Source organism: Ahaetulla prasina, chromosome 6 (assembly GCF_028640845.1).
Source record: "Ahaetulla prasina isolate Xishuangbanna chromosome 6, ASM2864084v1, whole genome shotgun sequence".
Taxonomy (NCBI): domain Eukaryota; kingdom Metazoa; phylum Chordata; class Lepidosauria; order Squamata; family Colubridae; genus Ahaetulla; species Ahaetulla prasina.
Window position 1 is genome coordinate 58,518,659 of NC_080544.1, and position 23,910 is coordinate 58,542,568.

The window sequence follows — 23,910 nt, forward strand, 5'->3', positions numbered from 1 at the left end:
GCCTCCAACCCGTTTGGGAACTGGTGGCTGAGGACAGCCCCAACCCCGTACGGTGAGGCGTCACAAGTGAGTGTCAGGGGGAGCTTTTCATTGTACTGTACCAGGACAGCGGAAGAAGTCAGGAGCCGCTTGACAGCATCAAAGGAAGCTGCCGCGGCTTTAGACCAATTCCAAGAGGCGCCAGCATCTAGGAGGCGGTGAAGTGGCTCGGCCACCGTCGCCTTATGGGGGAGGAATATAGCATAAAAATTTAGGAGGCCCAAGAAGGCTTGGAGCTCGGCCTTGGACTTGGGTGTGGGGGCCCTTCGGATTGCTTCAACTTTCGAGGGGGTTGGACGGATGCCGTGGGCATCCACAAGGAACCCTAAGAACTCGACTTGGGGCACTCCGATATGACACTTGTCCTTCCTCAATTTCAACCCCGCCTGGCGGAATCGGCCTAAGACAGCCTTTACCTTGGTGACCAGTTCTGGGAGGTCTTTACCAGACACCAGAACGTCATCAAAGTACGGAACAACTCCGGGGAGACCATGGAGCATCCGCTCCATAAGTCCCTGGAATATTCCTGGCGCTACACTGACTCCAAACTGGAGTCGTGTACATTTGAAAGCTCCCCGGTGGGTGACGATGGTCTGAGCGAGAGCTGTGTCCTCATCCACCGGGAGCTGTTGATAGGCCTGTGCCAAATCCAATTTGGCAAAAACCCGGCCTTGGCCCAGGGAGTGGAGCAATTGCTGTACTACCGGGACAGGGTACGGGTTGGCTTGGAGTGCTTTATTTATCGTCCCCTTGTAGTCCGCACAGATCCGTATGGATCCGTCCGGCTTCAGGGGGGTCACGATGGGGGTTTCCCATTTAGCGTGATCAATGGGAACCAGAATGCCCTGGGCTATCAGTTTGTCCAGCTGTTCGTCTACCCTCGGTCGGAGTGCTAAAGGGACCCGTCTGGGCTTCAATCGAATGGGTTGCACCTGGGGATCAAGCTGAAATGACACTGGGGTTCCATTATATTTACCCAGGGAGTCTTCGAACACGTCAGCGAATTCGCTGGCCAATGCTGACGGCATGTCAAGGGACGTGGCATGGACACCTGCCACGTTTAGGCCAAGGGCAGCGAACCAATCCAGCCCTAGTAGGGTTGGCAAGGCACTTCTAACAACGATCAGTGGTAATCTGCCCTCGAATTTCTGGTATGCCACCCGGAACCTGCCCATGCCCAGGGTTGGGATTGCTTTCCCTTGATAGTCTCGTAATGTCACTGAGCAGGGCTTGAGAGATCCCTTCTCCAGCTTCGGAACTAGCTGTTTCAGGGTAGACCAGGCAATAAGGGAGCGCGACGAGCCGGTATCCACTTCCATGTTGCACCGTGCCCCTTCGAGCTGTACCGTCAGGTGTATTTTGGTGGTAGGCGTTGTGGAGGCGGCGAAACTGACGACATCTTCGGTTGAATCGGAGGCGGTAAAATAGGCACGTTGACGTGGCATTGGAACAATATATTATTATGGCACAAAGCTTTCCCCATTTTAAGAACAAATTTAAATAAGCTGAGATTGTCATTGGAGCCACATGACTTCTTTACCAACATGTTTCCATTCATTCCGAAATTGGATCTTGTATCAGATCATAACCCCTGTAGCTATAAAACTTATCTATGATTCTGCTTTTTATTAAAATCAGCCTCCATGTTTATGACTATTGTTAATCAAACAGATAAGAGTGTTGCCAAGGAGACTATTTGTCCTACATTGTGTTGCTAAAGCAACATGATTAAATTAGGTACTGTGCTTTTAACCTTCACATGCTGGATTTGTGTTGGTAGGAAAATTAAACTACCACAGCAGTAAAGTCTGTTGGATTTCTACATTTAATGCAATGGTGTAGAGCAGAGGTCTTCAAACTTGGCAGGTTTAAGACTTGTGGATTTCTCCCTGAATTCTCTAGCCAGCTATCCATAGCTGGCTGGAGAATTCTGGCAGTTGAAGTCCACAAGTCTTAAACCTGCCAAGTTTGAGACCTCTGATGTAGAGTAGTCAGCTACTTAAAAATAGTAATAGCCTTCTGTTCCTCTCTTTACCTGTCCAGATCAGTCTTTCCCAGCTCTAGATGTGACAAATTATAAGTTTCATACTTCCCATACATCATAGCCTGCTCATGCTATACAAGCTAATAAAGAAATTCACTTCTCAATATTAAATATATCGTCTAAATAGTTTTTGAGAAGAACTAGGGCAGGGGTGTCAAACTTGATTTCATTGAGAGCTGCATAAGGGTTGTGTTTGACCTCAGGAGGCGAGGGTGGGCATGGCCAGCTTGACATAACAGGGATGCCTGTGGCAGTGCAAGTGCTCTGCCAGCAAAAACGGGCTCCCGAGCTCCGTTTTCCGCTGCAACTGTCTCTTGCAACCCTCTGCCAGTGAAAACAGAGCTTAAGGGGGCCGCATGCAGCCCTCCCAAGCTCCGTTTTCACTGACAGAGTCACCATAGGCCAGTCCTTTGCTGTTTCCAGGGTGGCCCCGCGGGCCAGATCTAAGTACCCTGTGGGCCAGATCTGGGCCCCGGGCCTTGAATTTGACACCCCTGTATAAGATACACAAAAAATACCATCTGTCTTCCCTATTACAATCTTAAACTGGATTGGGGAAATAGGCAAAACATTATTATTATTTTTACAAAAGAATAGATAATTAGCACAGGCACACACTGAATATAACAGAATAACAGAGTTGGAAAGGACTTTGGAGGTCTTCTAGTTCAACCCCTTACTCAAGCAGGAAAACCCTATACCATTTCAGACAAATGGTTATCCGATTTCTTCTTAAAAACATCTATTGTTGGAGCGCTGACAACTTCTGGAGGCAAGTAGCTCCACTGGTTTATTGTTCTAACTGTTAGAAAATTTCTCTTTACTTGGTTCTCTCCTTGATTAATTTCCATCCATTGCTTCTTGTCCTCACTTCAGATGCTATGTAGAATAGGTTGTATTAAGTCTGGTGTCCGATACCAGGAAGAGTCCAGTCAGGGACTGCTTTAACAACTTTATTAAGCAACGTGATAACAACAAGAGAACTCTGACTAACTAGAAAAACCCTTGACAGCTCTTATATACCGGCTGCCAGAAGGGCTGCACCAATGACAGGGCTCCAAATTTCCCGCCTTTCTTGTGGCGCGTCTCAACCAATCAGCGGACGCCTGGCTGTTGCCAGGCTAGAGACGCATCGTAACTCTGAAGACTTTACACCCTTCCCCTCCTGGACCGCGCATGCGTAATCAGCCAAGTATGTAGGCTGCCGTCGGCTCCGCCCAGATCTTCTTAGTTCAGGGGCGGTAGCTGCTGGAGGAGGAGGAGGAGGAGTGGCTGAGTCTTCTGCTGGGAACGACAACTCCACCCCTAAAGGAGGCCTGGCCCGTGTGGGAACTTCGGAAACTTCAGGTACGTTTCTCGACGAGATCGATCCGCGTCTTGAGGGTTGGAGTCCCTCCCTGGCCTGCAAGTCCGGAAGGCCGGGTTCCCGAAATGGGCCGGCGTGGTCGTGGTTTCCTTCCAGGGCTGGTGGCCTGGGAGGTGTAGCTGGAGCGGCCAGCTCCGATGTTCCTGGGTAGTCCTGGTCATAGATGGGCCCCTCCGTGCTGGCTGTCCGCCGTCTGAGTTGATTTATATGGCGGCGCCACTCTCGTCCGTCGGCCAGCCGGACCCTGTAGGAATAGGGCCCGGTTATTTGTATAATGGTGCCTGGCACCCACTTGGGTGGTGGCCCAAAGTTCCGGGTAAACACGGTGTCCCTCCTTGAACCCCTAGTTGTGATTGAATTGTCTGGCCCCGCTCTGTGTCATATTGGGGTGTAGCCTATCCAGAGTCGTCATAACCGCCTCCCCATCAGTAACTCGGCTGGGCTGAGGTTGGTGACCGGGCACGGTGTCGAGTGTTGTGCCAGCAGGTACCGGCAGATCTTGTCATGCCAATTCGTGGGTCCCATGCGACCCAACGCCTCCTTGGCCGATCTAACGGCCCGTTCTGCCCGGCCATTCGCCGCGGGGTGGAACGGCGCCGTTGGTGCATGGCGAATGCCATGCTTGGCCAAGAACATCTGGAAGGGTGCCGATGCGAATTGTGGCCCGTTATCGGTAACCACAAGGTCTGGTAGCCCATGGGTCACGAACAATCGTTCTAGCACCCTAATGGTGGCTTCCGCGGTGGTAGATGACATGCATGCCAACTCCACCCACTTGGAGTAGGCGTCAACTACCACCAAAATTGACTGCCCTAAATATGGTCCCGCGTAATCCAGGTGGATTCGAGACCAGGGTGAGTGGGGGGCCTCCCATTCCCTGATGGGTACAGCTGAGGGCGCTGCCCGTGATTGCTGGCAGCTCAGACACCCAGCCACACATCGTTCGATGTCCTGGTCTACCTTTGGCCACCACACATAACTACGGGCCAAAGTCTTCATTCTAACAATGCCCGGGTGGGCCTCGTGGGGCGTCGTAAGAACGCTCCCCCTTTGCTCTTGTGGGACTACTATCCTATTCCCCCACAGGAGACAGCCCTTTAACGCTGACAGCTCATGTTGTCTGCGCCGGAACGGAAGGAATTCTTCTGGAACCGGGTCCCTTGGCCACCCCCTGCGCACCCAGTCCAGAACCTGAGACAGGATCCGGTCTGAGGCAGAGTGGTGCGCAATATCTGAAGAGGATATTGGGGACTGCCACTCATCAATGAGCAAGACTAGCTCTGCGGGTGCTGGGTCTACAACAGGGGTAGGTAGAGGCACCGGCTCAGGGCATCAGCATGCCCGATCGCCTTCCCCGGCCGATAGAGTAGTTTGTAATTATAGGCGGCCAGAAACTCCACCCAGCGTGACATTCTGGGGGATAGGATTTGAGGGGACTGTTTGTCCCCGGCCAGCAGGCCAAGGAGCGGTTTATGGTCTGTAATCAGCGAAAAAAAACGGCCATAAATATAGTGGTGGAATCTTTTGATTCCTGCCACGGCCGCAAGAGCTTCTTTGTCCAATTGACTATAATTCCGCTCGGGCGCCGAGAGCGTCCTGGAATAATAGGCAATTGGCGCCTCAGCTCCGCCAGGCAGAACATGGCTCAGGACCGCGCCAATGCCAAAAGGGGAGGCATCACACGTCAGAGTGACCGGCAGGCGCGGATCATACTGGACAAGAACTGCCTGAGAGGTGAGGAGGCTCTTGACAGCCTCGAAGGAGGCAGCTGCCTCCTTCCCCCAACACCACGGCTTGCTAGCTGACAGCAACTTGTGCAGGGGCTCCGCAAGGGAGGCTTTATGCGGCAAGAAAACGGCATAAAAGTTTAGGAGCCCCAAAAAGGCCTGGAGCTCCGTTTTATTCGTGGGGACAGGGGCCCCACGTATAGCTTCAATCTTCGAAGGGGTAGGGTGAATCCCCCGAGAGTCCAACAGGAATCCCAGGAACTCCACCTGAGAGACTCCTATCTGACACTTCTGCCGCTTAAGCCTCAAGCCAGCGGTCCGAAACCGGGACAAGACAGCCCTCAACTTCGCGGCCAGGTCCTCAGGACTGGCAGCGGAAATGAGGACGTCGTCAAAATAAGGGACGACGCCCTCTAACCCTTGTAGCAACCTCTCCATTAAACACTGGAACAACCCGGGGGCTACACTGACGCCGAACTGGAGTCGGTTACACTTAAACGCCCCCCGGTGCGTAACAATGGTCTGTGCCAGCGCCGTGGCATCGTCCACCGGCAACTGCTGGTAGGCCTGCGCCAAGTCAAGCTTGGCGAAGATAGAGCCCTGTCCCAGGGAGTGGAGCAGATGCTGCACCACCGGAACAGGGTATGGGTTCGCCTGCAGCGCCTTGTTAATCGTGCCCTTGTAATCTGCACATATTCTAAGTGAGCCGTCCTGTTTAAGGGAGAGAACAATAGGGGTCTCCCATGGGGAATAATCCACTGGCTCAATAACCCCTTGAGAGAGGAGTTTATCCAACTCCAAGTCAACCTTATGCCTCAATGCGAGGGGCACCCTTCTCGACTTCAAACGGATAGGCGCAATGCTGGGATCCAGGTTAAACGAAACTGGAGAACCCGTATATCTCCCCAGGTGATCACTGAAGACATCGGCGAACTCCCGGGTGATGCCTTCCCAAGAACAGGGGGTAGTGGAGTGGACCCCTAGGACATTAAGTTTGAGGGCGGCAAACCAATCCAACCCCAAAAGAGTGGGCAGGCGCCCCCTAACCACAATGAGAGGCAGATACCCCGAGAACTCCCCATGGCGAATATGGAAGTCGCGGCACCCCAAAACCGGAATAGCCCCCCCCTGATAATCTTTTAGGGTGATGGGGCATGGCCACAATTGAGATTTCGAGAAATTTGGCAAAAGTCGTTTGACGGTGGACCAGGAAATTAAGGACTTGGAGGACCCAGTGTCCACTTCCATCTTGCAAGGAGAGCCTTCCAGGTTTACCGTGAGGTAAATCTTATTACCATGAGGGGCCGCCGATGCATGGCCAATGGTAAAACAGTCTTCCCGGCGGGAGGCGGTCTTCCAAGTCATCTTCTTACGGGTTGCAGGTTCCGCTGGAGGGTCAGAAACCGGCAATGCGGCACGGCAGACGCGGGCGAGATGGCCCTTCTTCCCACACCGGCGGCAAGTGGCAGCCTTGAAACGGCAATCAGATCTGCCGTGGCTCCCTCCGCATCCCAAACAACTAGCGGGGGACGGTTTGGGCAGAGGCCACCCCTTCTTGGAAGTGGCCTTAAGACGGCGGACACAGCTGTCATCGTCAGAGGAATCTGACGGGTCCGAAGCGACATGAAGGACAGCTGAGCCTTTCCCGGAAATAGCGGGGGAAGGTTGGAATTTATGGATCTCCGTCGCAGACTTCTCAGCCATCTCAGCTGCTCGGGCTTCGTCAATCGCCGCGGCCAAAGTCACATCTGCGCGCCAGCAGCCGCCTTTGCAACCGCAGGTCGGCAACCCGCTCACCAGCTGCTCTAGGAGGGCCTCATCTAGATCGTGGAACTCGCACTCTAAGGCGGCCGTCGCAAAGAAGCCATATAGGTGTTAATCGATTCGCCCGGTTGCTGAATCCTTCACAAACGCGTGTCTTGAATACGGGAGGGAGTGGGGAGTAGTGGCTCCGCAGCTTGCCTAGCAGAGTGTCCCATGGCACCTCAAACACAGGAATGGGAGCGGCCAGAGCTCTGGCCGTCCCAACATGTCTCTTCCACAAAGACTGAGGAAGTAGCCACGCTTCCTTTCAGCTGACAGCTCAGCGTAATCATTTGCCCGCAGGAAACATTCGAAACGGTCGAGGAACGCTTGCCAAGTTTCAGCGTGAGGCTCGAAAGGAGCAAAAGACGGCTGGGTTGCCATCTATGAATCAATTCGATTGGAGGCGATAACCTTGCAGGTCCGACTTGACCCTCGTCGCCAGTATTAAGTCTGGTGTCCGATACCAGGAAGAGTCCAGTCAGGGACTGCTTTAACAACTTTATTAAGCAACGTGATAACAACAAGAGAACTCTGACTAACTAGAAAAACCCTTGACAGCTCTTATATACCGGCTGCCAGAAGGGCTGCACCAATGACAGGGCTCCAAATTTCCCGCCTTTCTTGTGGCGCGTCTCAACCAATCAGCGGACGCCTGGCTGTTGCCAGGCTAGAGACGCATCGTAACTCTGAAGACTTTACAGGTTGACCCCCTCTTCTTTGTGGCAGTCCCTTAGATATTAGACCACTGCTATCATGTCACCTCTAGTCCTTCTTTTCATTAAACTAGACATAAACAATTCCAGTAACTGTTCTGCATATGTTTTAGCATTCAGTCCCTTAATCCTGTTTGTTGCTCTTCTCTGCACTTTCTAGAGTTTCAACATCTTTTTTATATTGTGGCGACCAAAACTTGATGCAATATTCTAAGTGTGGTCTTATCAAGACATTATAAAGTAGTATTAACACTTCATCTGATCTTGATTCTATCGCACTATTAATGCAGCTTGGGACTATGTTGGCTTTTTTGGCAGCTACAGCCCACTGCCGGCTCATATTCAAATGACTTGTACTCCAAGATCCCTCCCACAATTACTACTGTTGAGCCAAGTATTGTTTTTACTTGCCTAAAGGTAAAACCTTACTTTTCTCTACATTGAATTTCATTTTGTTAGATAGAGTCCAGTGTTCAAATCTGTCAAGATCCTTCTATATCTTGAGCATATCTTCTGGAGTATTGGCTATTCCTACCAGTTTAATGTTATCTGCAAATGTGATTATACAGTCTAGATTTTATGACTTTAACTTTTGTAATGCCTCTATCAGAATGATCATGCTGTTTGAAAAGCTGAAGGTCTCAAATAAAAATTGTTGGCTTCAAACCAAGATCTAACATCTTTACCTATAACAAAAGTACTACAAATTACGGTATTTTATTGAATTAATGAATATGCTTTATCAATATATCAGAGGTGGTATTCAGCAAGTTTTGACCAGTTCTGGAGAACCGGTAGCGGAAATTTTGAGTAGTTCGGACAACTGGTAAATACCACCTCTGACTGGCCCTACCCCCTTCTATTCTCTGCCTTCTGAGTCCCAGCTGATTGGGAGGAAATGCAGTATCCTTTCCCTGGAGTGGGGTGGGAATGGAGGTTTTACAGTATCCTTCCCCTACTATACCCACCAAGCCATGCCCACCAAGCCACACCATGCTCACAGAACCAGTAGTAAAATTTTTTGAATTCCACCACTGCAGTGTATACAGGTGATCCTTGAATTACGATCACAATTGAGCCCAATATTTTTGCTGCTAAGTGAGGCATTTGTTAAGTGAGTTTTGCTGCAGAATCACTGCAGTTAAATTAGTAACATGGTTGTTAAGTGAATCTGGCTTCCCCATTGATTTTACTTGTCAGGAAGTTGCAAAAGATGATCACATGACCTCAACACACTACAGCCATCATAAACACGAATCAGTTGCCAAGCATCTAAATTTTGATTACATGACCATGGGAATGCCGCAATGGTCATAAATGTGAAAAATGGTCACAAGTCATTTTTTTCAGTGCTGGTATAATAGACAAAAATTCAACAGATGTACAGTAGATTTCCTCTTTTTTGAGCTACCATAAAAAGCTGCATTAGTTGAATTTCTGCCTCGTATTCTAGAGCAGGGGTGTCATTAGTTGAATTTCTGCCTCGTATTCTAGAGCAGGGCAGCACACATTTTTGTCACATGGTGTGCATGTCACATTTTTGTCACATGGCATATCATGACTTTTTTCCCCGTTCACTAAAATGGGGGTGGCCAGCGAGTGACGTATCCAGGCCGCCGACTGTGTGTTTGACACCCCTGTTCTAGAGTTAATGGAACAGCAATCATTAAAATTATCTTTTCCTTTGCAGAAAAATTATTTACATATGAAAAAAGTTTATATACATTTTTTTATAAATATCCTGTTCATTTCAACAATACTTGCAGACCAGGCCACTTCGAATTCTTCCTGTTTTCATCTTCTAGCAAATGATTTAATTAATTATTTAATATTAGTTTTCAACTGTCCCCTTCAACTTCTCTTGGGAAATAAGATTAAAGAAACAATCATCCCACAAATATCAATGACATCACAACCCCCCCCAGAAAACATCTTAACAAAGCTTATTAGTTGCATTTGATTTGATCTTCAGCCCATTTATAACTTCATTTCTTCATCTGCAGCAGATTTGTATAAACTAAACTTGGACATTAAGCAACTGTGCATATTACAATATTTTGTTCTTCAGATATTCAAGATCATAGATAGCTATGAGAATCTTTGAAACACTAAAATAAATGGAGCACAAGTCTTGTTTTTGAGTATGTTTCTCAGGAGAATGGTTGATTCATAAGCATAAATTCAGCTTCTTGGTTGTGATTGTGAGCCACATCAACTTTATATGTTCTCTCTTTTCCAATCTATTTTTTTCATCTAAACTGAGAAAATCTTAAGTTTACTATTCGTGGATTGGAAAAATATTGAAATACAGGAAATTATAATCAAATTTTAAAAAATAGATCAAATTAAGATTTCAAATCAGACGGTTTAACAACTATCATATGAACAAACATACTATATCCACGTTTAGTGGGAATTGTGATCTGTTCCTAATTATATGAAACTATTACACTGCCTCACCTTGTGTATGAAGGAGGAACATGTTAAGGGTTTATTAGAACTGAATCAATACAAATTAAAAAATCTATATTACCATTAATTTGAATTGGGACAATGAAAAGTGGTGGAACACAGCTTCCAGAATTTACTTTGGAGAATGTGTGATTGCAGCCACTCTGATAACATTTTCAGGATTTCCTCAGATTTAGTTTATACCTTACAAGGGAGTAAATATGTTTGCTTTCCTGGTAGATACTCAAAGGATATTTATAATAAAAACTCTCAAATCTGACAAGCAATGTAAGACCAGAGATATCTATAGAGAGAATTGTTTCTACCTATGTAAGAACATTAGTATTTCTTATTATCTTTGCCTTCAATGTCAATAAACAACCATATACTGTGAAAAATATCAAATCTTCCTCTCCATTGCTACAGGGCTGTTTTTCTCAACCTTTGCAACTTTAAGATGTGTGGACTTCAACTCCTAGAATTTCCCAGCCAGCAAAAGCAGAATCAAGGCAAGTATTGGAAATATGGCTAAAGCTATACCGACTTGTATCATTCACCTAATTCCCCTGTTATATTCCAGTTTGCAAGGTTAGATAATTAGACTATTTGTAGCTCTGTAAGTTGACTCCTCTGTACTGCAAAATCAAAAGAATATATAAAAATTAATTTCCTTCTGTATTCATAATATATACACAAAGGTTTTTTTAAAAATAACAGATTTTTTTAAAAAAGAAAGGTACTTAAGTAAGCAGCTATATGAATTTAACTAAGAAAAACTCCTTCAAAAACAGCTGTTTTTTATTGAATTTTGATCAGTAATCTCTTATGCATTTCATTCAGACAGATTCTTTAAAAAGGACAACAGTGTAACATAGTATATCACCAAAAACTATGTGCATTCAAGCAAACAAGAATTTTGGTCAGCATTTTCCACTACAGTTGTCCTTTATAAAAGGATAATAAAAAATACAGAAATTTATGACAGATGCACAAAATAATACTAGTTTTTTCCCCTTCCTCATCACAAAGCTGTCTCCCTGGTTATATCTTAACAATATTCAGTCTGTTTGGGTAACTGTACAATGTTTCCAACACTTACCAATATTTTGTTTAGGATTATCACTAAGCAGATATCCCTGTTATTTTTTAATGAAAGCCTGAGTCCAACTTCCAAGAAACAGCAATGAATTCAGAAGTCAATAGAGTCAAGATGTACAAAGTACAAATAAATGTCATCTTGACTATATTTTAATAGCTACAGGTAGTCCTTGACTTACAACCACAACTGAATCCAAAATTTTCATTGCTAAGCAAGGCAGTTGTTAAATGATTTTTACCCCGTTTTACAACTCTTTTTGCCCTAGTTGCTGCACAAATCACTGCAGTGTTAAGTGAATCATGCGGTCATTAAGCAAATCTGAATTTCTCCATTGCGAGGAAAGTCACAAAAGGTGATCACATGACCCCAGGACAGTGCAACTGTCATAAATACATGCCAGTTGCCAAGTGCCCAAATTTTGATCACATGGCCACATGGGCATGTTACAACAGTCATAAGTGTGAAAAATGATTATGAGTCACTTTTTTCAGAACAATCACGAAATGAATGGTTATAAATCAAGGATTATCTATGCATGATCCCAGTCACAAAATATCTATATACTATTCATACATCAGGAAATAGTAGCAATGAATAAGCTGTTTTCTTATGAAAATACAATAAACACACATTAAGTAATAATACAATGGAGATCTTAATATAAAGCAATTAGTTCAAGACCAAAGTCATAGAATCATCTATGGCAATGTCCTTCCTGTTAAAGACTACTTCAGCTTCAATCACAACAATACAAGAGCAAACAATAGATTTAAACTTAATGTTAACCGCTTCAATCTTGATTGCAGAAAATATGACTTCTGTAACAGAGTTGTTAATGCTTGGAGCACACTACCTGACTCTGTGGTCTCTTCTCAAAATCCCCAAAGCTTTAACCAAAAACTGTCTACTATTGACCTCAACCCATTCCTAAGAGGTCCGTAAGGGGCGTGCATAAGAGCACAAACGTGCCTACCGTTCCTGTCCTATTGTTTTCTTTCATTATAATTGATATAGTTATAATTGATATAGTTATTGCATGCTTATGCTTATATAGTTACTTTCATGCTTATGCTTATATATACTGTTGTGACAAAATAAATAAATAAATAAATAAATAAAATATATAACTAATCCAGTACTTTGATGCAACCATTTGTTTTTATGTTACACTTAACTTTGGATTGCAAATCAAATAAACTTATGTCTTTAATATTGATATCCTGCACTTCAGTTACAAGCAGAAATTTAATTGTTCTCTTTTTATCTTCAGTACTCTAAGCTTTTAAAATAATAGAATGTTCATAACTTTAAACATAAATAGTACTACATTGAAATGACACAATGTATCAAGTGTTATATAGTATTACAATAAAAGAGGAAATATTACAATAATAAAATACACTAACCAACCAGAAAGCATTATAACATCCAGAAATATACAGATCATAATTACGTATCACATTGACCATACAAATATCCGAGAACAGCCTTCAAAGCACAAAGCTCTTAAGACTAAAGAGCTCTCTGTATTTTAAAGGAAAACTCTTAACAACTGAGATCTAACAATTTCCTGACCTTCAAACAACAGTTTCTTCTGCTCCCCAATTTCTTCATTCTCCTGTCCTTTACTTTCCTAGCCATCACCAATATTAATCCAATCCCAGACATACAGATTTCCTTTCCCAAACACAATGACAGCAAAATGACAAAATGTCCAACATGACATCACAAAGCAAGCTCCACCATTTTGTAGTTGGTCACATTGTTACATGCTAGTATGTAAGGAACAGCATCTGCAAAAAGTCTCCTGTTCCCTTCACTTTTTGCAGATGCCTATAAATACTTTGAAGTGAAAATAAAAGTTACCTCAGAATCAATTTTGGCTATTATTTTTAATAAAACTACAATCAGGACTACTACTTCTATTTGACAAATATGCAAACAAAGCAGTACACAAAATCTCTACTAAATGTAGATTTCTGTAGTCAGGTGTTTCTCAAAATTTGCTCACGGAATATATTGGGAATAGCAGATTATTAATAGCAAATTGATAATCTCGTTAAGAATTCTGCAAATAATGCAGCTGGAAGGCATCAGTTAGGAAAGGTGTCAACAGGTTATAAATGTCTGGGGCATATAATAAACTGCTAAGATTCTTATCTCAGTTCCTGAGAAAAAGAATTCTCTCTAACCTTTCAGTTTTGCCACTCAGATATTGATTTACAGATGCTGCCTTTCCTATGCTGGGTTATTTTAATAATACCATCAATCTCTTATTCAGTAACCTTTACCCTGATCACCCAGTACCAGCTACTGAGGTTTTAAGGAAGAAGTGAAGGGAAAAAGAGGAACTGAGGAATAAAATAAATAAAAGGGCAATAATTACAGCCCTGTGAAACAGAGGGCCTTATTTACGGGAGCCCTTAGAACCCAAACAGAACATATCAGCCAGATGTGAAACACATAAAATGGGATGGGGTGTGAATTTCTGTGTGCTTTGTCAGACTAACCTAAGGTGACGGGTTTTTTTCTCCCCTTATGGGGAATAAGATGTTAACTGTACAAATCAGTTAAATAAATAGAAAACAAAGCTACAGCCTTGAAATAAAATACTGGAGGTGAAAATTAGCAAGGTGGCAGAAGGCAGGTGGGTGCTAAATGAATGGAAATTATATCTCCCACATTCATACTCCTATAATTAGTAGTTGCTGTACTCTAACCATGGAAACATCCATAATGGAGAAACAGGGTAGCTCAACTATTACTGAATATAAAATACAAGGCAACCTTACTCTTTCTTGTAAGTAAGACCTCCTCTTCCCTGAGCAATTGGGGTAGTTTCTCTTGTGTTCGATTGGTGATGACTATCTCTGTCCACCCATTGAGAATTCAGTGAACAGGAAAAAACATTCTTCCCCCATCTTCCAGGCTCCTGTTACTCCTCCTGGGTGTGCAGTCACACTAAAAAGCAATCATTTTATTACTTCTAAAAACATATGAAGCCCAGTGCAGCATTAACTAAGTGAATGTTCCTTTCTTGCCTTGGTGCAGCTTGAAGAAATAGATGGAGCTCCATGTTGAAAAATTCTGCTCCTGCTTCTGATTGACACCAATTTTTGAAAAAGGGAAGAAAATTATGATCCTGTCCCAAAATTTTGTGTTTTGAAATTAAAAACTAATTTGCCTAATTTGCACTCTGGAAAACTATAACAAAATTCTGTAATTTTTATCTTCAATCCCATTATGAAATGGAACCTTAAGATTCTTCCTTTGTTCTTGATTCTTAGCAAGGGACCTAGTAGAAGAATAGTTTTGTTTCACCGTAAACAAAGAACAGAATTAAAGCTGTGCTCACAGTAATAGGATAATAATGGGACGAGAAACAATATTCAAAGCACATTGTTACAAGGTCAAATGGAAAGAGCAGCTGGGATACCGCTATCAGCAATTATCCCACATATAGTTGGAGGAAACCCATATGGGATAAATCTAGGTGGTATTGGTACATGTTATGCACAACTATTACATAGACCTGGCATGAAACAATGCAGTGCTGACTTTTAAGTATATTTTTTTAAAACACCTGATTAGAACCAGGTCAAAGACAGAGCAATCGCACATTACATTTGTCATATCTAACATAAAGCTTTGAACTTCTTTTTATCCTGGAATCATGTTTATTCAATGTTCTGAATTCTTAAGTAAAAACAAAGATTCTGGGCTGTGAGAAAAGAAAAAGAATGTTAGTTTGTTATACATGCACGTAAGGCCTATTTCCACCACCATTTCAGGGGTCTGTGCACATGGGAAATACAGTACTGAGACTATAATTTTGCAATTTGTACATGTTCCAAATCAATCATATGCATACAATATCAAATGCCAAATTCTGGTTTTGGTATAACACAATAGCCTTATATATCCCAAAGGCAAATTCATGTAAATAATCAGCTTTGCATACACTGCATACACTCCCCAAACACTGAAATAATGGCCCACAATTTTAGAGTGATTCCAAGTGAGACATTAATTCTTCAATTAATCTGTCTCATTCATGGAATTTTAGGAAGGCTTGGGCATTGTTTTTACTTAGGATCATGTGTACTTTATCATATTGTTTTTGTTTTTCATATTACCAAAGAAAAAAGCACCGAGACCCTTTCAACTAAAAATACATGCTGAGATGAGTCAAATTCCTATTCTCTTTTTTTATTTATTCTCACCCAATTTTTTCACTCAACGAATACCTTGCTTTGCTATTAGAAAAGTTATGTGAATATTTAATGATATTCTGCAAGCTACAGCACAAACCCTCAAAGGAGATTTAGTTAGCAAGTTGGGAACAGAGTGAAAAGGAAGCCCAAAAGTATATTCATGCCGCTGCATGTGCACAAAAGAAAGTGAATCATTCATTATTGTTTTGCTTCAAAATGCTGAAATAAGAAAAACTACTTTGCATGTTGTCTAATAAAGTGCTGATGTTCTTAGCCTTAGTGAATTTCATTGGAACTGAAAATACCCCAGCTTCAAAAAATGGAGAGTGGTTAATTAAAAATATCTAAAAGACAATTCTAACGTCTAAAATTTTTGGGTTAATTTTACAATTAACATTCCATTCAAAAGCATGGGTCCATCCAGGACACTCTATCTGTTTTTATACCTCTCTTCATTTACATGAAGGGAATGAAAGCCTGGAAAAACCATTTCTAAATGTCTGTTCAGGCCTTTTAGATTGATGTCCCCTTATAATCAATACTTCTCCTATCCCCTTGGATGATCTAGATGCTACTTAAGACCCAACTTTTCAGTGGATCATCAGGAGATTAGCTGAAGTCATCATATTAATTTTTCAAATTAATTAATTTTCAAATTTATCATCTTTATTTCAAATTAATTTGTTTTGATTTTATACCCTTGCTATCTCATTTTATTATTAGTTATTAATTTTTACAAGTATTGGTTTATTAATTTTTAACATGGATATTTTAATTGTATGTTATTTATTTGTTATACATTGTATATTGTTTATTATAAATATGTTTATATATATGATTATATATAATTTTAATAGACATGCCGTATTTGGAAAATGGAATAAATATTAATCCAAGTTGTGCCAGAAAACACCTCTGTGGATTTCAAACTTAGCCAATTTTAGAAAAATAATTCATCTTCCTCAAATTTATTTTTACAAGCTATTTCTTTCTAGAATAGAATAGAATAGAATAGAATAGAATAGAATAGAATAGAATAGAATAATAAGTATTTTCAATTTGAATGTACACTAATCAGCAGACACTAAAATGAAATTTCGTTGCATACAGCTCTCCAAGGGTCACCATCTCCAATATGCACTACATAAACATGACAAAATAAATAAAAACAAAATTATGTATATACACACATATAATATATGACACAGAGAAAGAGAGAAAGATATTCTTAATGAAATTGAAAAGCAACTTTGATTTTTATTTATAAGTCTTTTCTGTCCTTACTCCAATGGTAGGTTGCCCCAAGTTCAGACCAATTCTATAGAACCAGTAGTAAAACTGGTAGGAGGCTCCGCCCACTGACCCAGATGTTGTCATAGGCAATCTGCGCATGCACAGAAGCTCAACGCGCACACGAGCGAAGACAGCACATGCGTGTGATCCCATTGCAAACCGGTAGTAAAGATAAGTAGAACCCACCACTGCATTACTCCCCTAAAAGCTACATATTAAGAACATATTAAGGGGCATGCATAAGAGCACCAGGGTGCCTACCATTCCTGTCCTAATGTTCCCTTTGGTTGTATCCAATTTGTATGGTTATTTCATGCTTATACTTATATATATTGTTGTGTTTGAAAAATAAATTAAATAAATAAATAAAAATAAATAAACATTAGGTGGTATACTGTATATTCTTTATAAAGTTTCACATCCATTTTTGGATTGGAGAGGAAGGTTTCGGGAATCTCCAACTGATAAGAACATTTGTGAATCCCTAGATAAAGCCAAGCTATCTTGATTACCTTTTTCAGTTCTGCAAATTTTGTTCATATGTATCTACCTGCCAAGTAGTAAAATGACTTGATTGTATACCATTAATTCAAACTGAAATGATCATCTTACTTTTACATAAATATGTGATGAATCACAATAAAATGCTACCATGTTCAAGAGGATTGGTAGGTAAAGGCAATGGGGAAAAAATAAAGACAGTCTTTCACAAAAGATATGTGTCTTTATTGTTCAAGAAACTGAATTTTTAAAAAACCATACTCAGTCCTATTGCTTTTACATGGCTTCTTTCTTAGTCCCCATGAGCTCTTTGAAGTCATATTTATACTTGACTTGGCTACGGCACTTTTCAGAAGATTTGTGACTTACAAGAAACATACAATGTTTCTTGTAAGTTACAAATACAATGGGTGAGATTCAAAAACATAAAAGTTCTATCGATCTGTTCAAACCACAGCAATTTGAAACATCATCTTTTCATCAGTAGTGATGGGATAGGTAAAGAAGAAATCTGTTTGTATCCATTTTATATATACATTTATCTAGCTAATCTCTCCTGAAAGTATATATGAACGCTTATATACTGAAATTAACACTTTTCAACATTTTAAACCAGAGTTTGCAACTCAATTTACAATAGTGTTAAAAAGCATGTGAGAGCTACTTTGGTGTAGTAGTTAAGGCACCAGATTAGAAACCAGGAGATGGTGAGTTCTAGTCCTGCCTTGGCACAAAACCAGCTAGGTGATCTTGGCCTGTCATCCTCTCTCAACCCTAGGAAGCAGGTGATGGCAAACTACTTCTGAAGTCTTACCAGGAAAACTGCAGGAACTTGTCCAGGGAGTTGTCAAGAGTCAAGACTGACTTTTTAAAAAATGTATATTCAAAAAGAATATCCAGTAATGGGTAAAATAGGGAAAAATACACAAAATATATTCTATTTTATAAGGAAAAATATCATGCCAAACACAAAGAAATGCATACAACAATGTTGATATTAGGAGAAATATACCAAAAAATGTGAATTTTCATACAGCTTTCTTATATGATTAATTCATTAATTGAGTCAAATAGGCTGAAATGAATGTACTATAGAATCAGAAAAATAAGAAATGGACAGAAATTGAAACTGAAAGTTTGATTCAAATTTAGTCACCAAATATCATTCATAATCTTGTCCTTTTTAGGAGAATAGCCATATTATTCTATGGCAAACAAAGGGTAACACTAAAAACCTAAAAAGATGCTATCAAATTTCTTCTGAATCTACTTATCAGAAATTGATGAAGTTCTGGGTTTTGATGATTAATTTGTTTATGATGAATAGAAATACTGTTGGTTATCATTCATTCTAATTCAAAAAGTCATTGATATTAGGGTTATTATCAGAATTGTTACTTTCGTTGTATAGCTTTTGTTTCTTTCTGTTTCCATTCCCCACTCTTACCTTTCTTACCCATTTCTTTTTATTTTTAATGGGGAGGTTTTGCTTTTTTTTTTTGTATTTTATACTTTTAAAAAAGTTTTGAGAAGAAAAGATGGATGAAGTTCACCAAATTTACCTGAACTTATAAATGCGGATATAAGTAGCCTTCTTTAAAACATTTTGGATAACTGAAAAAGTAAGATGTAGCTGGGGAAATGATATTGTGTCTATTTGTACAGTTGCAAGAACTGTAACAACCTTTCCCAATCTGATCTCTTCCAGATGGGTTAGGTCCGTAGGAGTATGTGCTCCAAAATGTTCCAACACATTTCGTAGACGTAGACAACAGATTGGTGTGAGATGATTTTAAGAGAGAGATAGCCTACAACTCTTCTCCACTATATATAATTTTTATGGACTCTGAATTTCAGTATTTGTACCACTATCTTGTTTAGAGAAGACTGTTCACAAAAATAAGCAAGAAGTCCTTATTTTAAAGACAAACAGTCATCACTGAGCTATGAGGATTTCTGCATCCCTCCCAATCTGAAACATTGTTAGGAAAATAGACTGAAATAAAATATATCTTCAGTTAAAATATATTTCCACAAGTGTAACAAAATAGTGTCGCATACATAATTTTGTGCTGTTATGCCTCCAAAGCATTTTACAGGAATCTGTCAAATGCAATCAAACTTGTTTATTCTTCGTGTAAACGTAGGACCTAAGGCAATCTTCTTTTTGGGGGGGAAAATGGAAAAAGCACATATTGTCCCTGGCAATTACTTGGCAGGATTGTTTTTAAAATACAAGGTGAGGGAAAGCTTAGTTAACACTTTGTGTAACTGATTTCAGTCCTTTAGCATTTAAACTCTACAAGGAAAATTTTGTTTATTTGCCAGAAGTAGTGACAGCCTGCAACCAAACCCAGTTTAACTGGGGATCAGGAAGAGATATGAAATGCGCCCAAAAACATGTCATATGAAAGCAATTCAAGTCAGGTTATTCCAAGCTGCATTTGTGTTCCATAAGTATAAGCTAATAATAATTATGAAGATATGTGGAGTTAGCCTATGGATTCTATAATTTAAGTTTCTCCCAGAATAATTTCCAGTTGAGAAGCTTGATCTAATGATAAATCTTTCTTGGTAGTTTACAACAGAATTCTAACTACTGCAGCACTGATACAGAATGATGGTTCTGGGAAAGATTCATCTGCCTGCCTCCTTTTTTACACATCTAATTTTAAACAGAGCAATTGCTTGCCCGGATTTCTCTCTGATTCAGTCCATGTTGGAATTGTCTTCTTGACCATCTTTGCAGAACTAGACAAAAGCTACTAATACACTTGAAATTACATAGGAAATTCATTAAAATAGCAATAGATAATTTGGTTTCAAACATTTTTCATTGTCAATCTATACTTTGCCCTACACCTAATCACTTCTTATGTTGTAAACAAATGAACCACCAAAGTGCAAGTATGAAAGATTAGAAAACACGGGATGCAGAAGGTTCATTTTTCTTTAATCGTCTTCTTAACATCCAACCCTGGTTGTCTTATTTTAAAACTGAATGGGTGAATGTAATATGCATGAAATATATACCTGCTATTCTATATTGTTCAACAAGATAAGTAAATAGATAAATAGATGGAAATACTTTCTAAAATAAGACAATTCCCATGATTGAGAAATCATTTAATTTTGTATAATTGACATCCGTTTAGTCCCAAACAATTTACAGAATAAGTATACTCTGGCTACATGTTTTGTGACCCAGCAGGATATTTTTGTGCAATGCCTAGGAGTCCAGTATACCAGAAGAAGCTCAGGTGATTCATATGCTGGGTATTTAGATTTGCAAACAAATCTATTGGGAATTATGTCAATAGTGCCAGCTGAAAATTTTTAAACATAATAGCAACTAGAAATATTGTAATATTTAATCAAATCTGAATTACAGCCATCAGGATATCATTGATGCACATAAAATCTGTTATTCCTAAAATGGATCCTCCCACTCAAAAAGCTGACATTTCTGGGGTTACCAAGACAACAGCAGCTGCAGCACACTCATTCAGAAGTATATCGCCTAGTTCCTTAAGACTTGTTATTCCTCCTTCCTTTTTGATGCCATCCTAATGTATTATTTACCCAATTCATAGTTGAAGAAAGAGTCAGAAGAGGTATAAACCCATTTCCCTGCAATAACTCAGGAGTAAATTCCAACAAGACTTATTTCTAAGGAAAAATATTGGCTTCCAAGCAACCAGATACAAGATTGGAAATCCAAGCAAAGGAATCAAGGAGATTTTTCTATTTCTGCAACAAGAGTCCCTATCACAAGAGTAAAGAAAAAAGAAAAAAAGAGAGAGAAAGCAAAAAAAAAAAAGATTCTTATTGGGAAGGGTTTCAGGTGACTTCAACCATCCTGGGATGCATTACAGAATGGAGAGGAGGGTAGGTGGGTTTAGAGGCTGACATTTAATCGGGTATAAGCTTTGATTGAGGATTCCTATAATATTCAAACTTTCAAGGGCTTCAGTCAGCATTTCATGCTACACGCTAAGTTCAAGACCAGATGAAGTTCTTACCTTTGAGATGTTGATGATGGACCCTGTGGAAGCGGTTGGGGTTGCCCCTAGGCATTGCTGGGATACTGGAGAAACTGTTCCCCATGGCATCAAAGGCAGCTAAGGGGATGACAAGAACTGGAAGGCTCTAGGTTTGTTGTGCTGCTCTGGGTAAGAGGAAGGGGGTCATGGAGGAGAGCAAAGGGCTGTCTCTCCCCTCCCCTCTTCGGACCTTCCTCCTCCTCCTCTCTCCGGATATCCCTTCGGTTTAAGATCCCTTTTGTCTTTCCTTCCTCATAAATGGTGCTAAGTCCACATCTCCTTGGCTGTCATGCATGGGAAACCAACGGCAAGGAGCTTTTCTCCCGGCTGGGCTAATAGCGTGGAAGCCTTCTGCGGGCGCTTTGCTCTGTATCCCTCGGGGAATTCAGGTGGATTGGAATCCCATCAAATCCTCGCTCCGAGTCCCTCTTCTCGTCCCCTCTCCCTTCCCGCTGGCTCCCTCCGTCTACTTTACCTTGCCCAGGCAAAGCAAGAGGAGGGATGTCATCTGGCCCCGCCTTCGCTCAGCCATCAGCTGCGGCTGAAACTTGGCGTCTCCTAATCCTTCGATCAGCCGCCCCCCCTCGCCACCTTCCTCCTCCTCCTCCTCCCTCGGCATTTCTTCCTCATCTGGGGAGGGAGCTGTGGCGCCCCTTTCCAATCTGGTTGTTATGGCGATAGCTGCCTCCTCAGGCTCGGCATTTAAGGGACCGGACGGGTCACGTGGACAACCAGATGTGCCACCTCTGGAGCGGGAGGCCGGCCAGAGAGGGGCGCGACCCCTCCTCTCCCCCCACCTTTTCTTTTTCTTTTTCTTTTCACGGTACCTGGTGCACAGGTACCTGGCCGTACATCCCTCACCGGGGGTGGGGCGGAGACACCGAATCTTTTTTTTTTTTTTGGAGCGAAAACCGCCGGTGAAAGCTCCGCCTCGCCTCCCGCTCCAGAGGTGGACGCTGAGGAGAAAAGGGCGGGCGCAGGCGCACCTATTTGGCCAGATGAAAGGCTGACCCGGTGAATGCGGGCGCGGGCTCCTGTGGGAGGAATCGGAGAAGAGGGTCGGCGGGGCAAGTAATTTTATCCGCGGAAACCGAAACGGTGCCCTTATGCGCCGGTCCCGAACCGGCAGGTGAACCGAGTGCCTAGCGGCGTATGTCTTCGGTAGGGATGAGGAACTGGAGTGGTCCTGGGCACGTCCCGCAAATATTTCCCTGCTAACCCATTTGTTTCCCCCTTTTCTTAGAGTCGGTTGGATTAAATCAGGAACCGAGATTCTGTGGCCCGCCCACGTGCTTGTTCTGCTAAAAATACTTTTGATACCTTGTGCAAAAGTAAGTGCATAAGAGCACAAGCGTGCTTACCGTTTCTGTCCTATTGTTTCCTTTCGTTATATCCAATTAATATAGTTATTACATAGTCATACTTATATATATGCTTATATATTGTATAGTTATTTCATGCTTATGCTTATATATACTGTGTGACAAAATAAATAAATCAAAATAAATAAATAGTGTTTGGTGGCAAAGTGGATATATCTGTATCCAAAGAATAGAATAGAATAGAATTTTATTGGCCAAGTGTGATTGGACACACAAGGAATTTGTCTTGGTGCATATGCTCTCAGTGTACATAAAAGAAAAGATACGTTCATCAAGGTACAACATTTACAACACAATTGATGATCAAGATATCAATATAAATCATAAGGATTGCCAGCAACAAGTTATAGTCATACAGTCATAAGTGGAAAGAGATTGGTGATGGGAACTATGAAACGATTAATAGTAGTGCAGATTCAGTAAATAGTCTGACAGTGTTGAGGGAATTATTTGTTTAGCAGAGTGATGGCCTTCGGGAAAAAACTGTTCTTGTGTCTAGTTGTTCTGGTGTGCAGTGCTCTATAGCGTCGTTTTGAGGGTAGGAGTTGAAACAGTTTATGTCCAGGATGCGAGGGATCTGCAAATATTTTCACGGCTCTCTTCTTGATTCGTGCAGTATACAGGTCCTCAATGGAAGGCAAGTTGGTAGCAATTATTTTTTCTGCAGTTCTAATTATCCTCTGAAGTCTGTGTTTTCTTGTTGGGTTGCAGAACCGAACCAGACAGTTATAGAGGTGCAAATGACAGACTCAATAATTCCTCTGTAGAACTGGATCAGCAGCTCCTTGGGCAGTTTGAGCTTACTGAGTTGGCGCAGAAAGAACATTCTTTGTTGTCCTTTTTTAATGATGTTTTGATGTTAGCTGTCCATTTGAGATCTTGCGATATGATAGAACCCAGAAATTTGAAGGTTTCTACTGTTGATACTGTGTTGTCAAGTATTGTGAGAGGTGGAAGTATGGAAGGGTTTTCCTAAAGTCTACCACCATTTCTACGGTTTTGAGTGTGTTCAGTTCCAGATTGTTTTGGTTGCACCACAAGGCTAGTCGTTCGACCTCTCGTCTATATGCGGATTCGTCATTGTCTCGAATGAGACCAATCACTGTTGTGTCATCTGCGAACTTCAGTAGCTTAACAAATGGATCATTGGAGATGCAGTCATTGGTATACAGAGAGAAGAGAAGTGGGGAGAGCACACAGCCTTGGGGGGCCCCTGTGCTAATTGTACAGGT

The 23,910-nt window shown here is 41.7% G+C and overlaps 1 protein-coding gene across 1 annotated transcript in view; it reads right to left on the bottom strand.

Annotated features, from left to right (window-relative positions):
- The window catches only part of LOC131200613 (E3 ubiquitin-protein ligase NEURL1-like), a 156,609-nt gene extending 135,017 nt beyond the window's left edge, over positions 1–21,592 (bottom strand). Inside the window, exon 1 of the mRNA XM_058187658.1 lies at positions 21,276–21,592. Within this exon, the coding sequence (XP_058043641.1) occupies positions 21,276–21,360 (85 nt within the window). The 5' untranslated portion in view covers positions 21,361–21,592. The remainder of the gene's footprint in view (positions 1–21,275) is intronic.
- Positions 21,593–23,910: the final 2,318 nt, after the last annotated feature.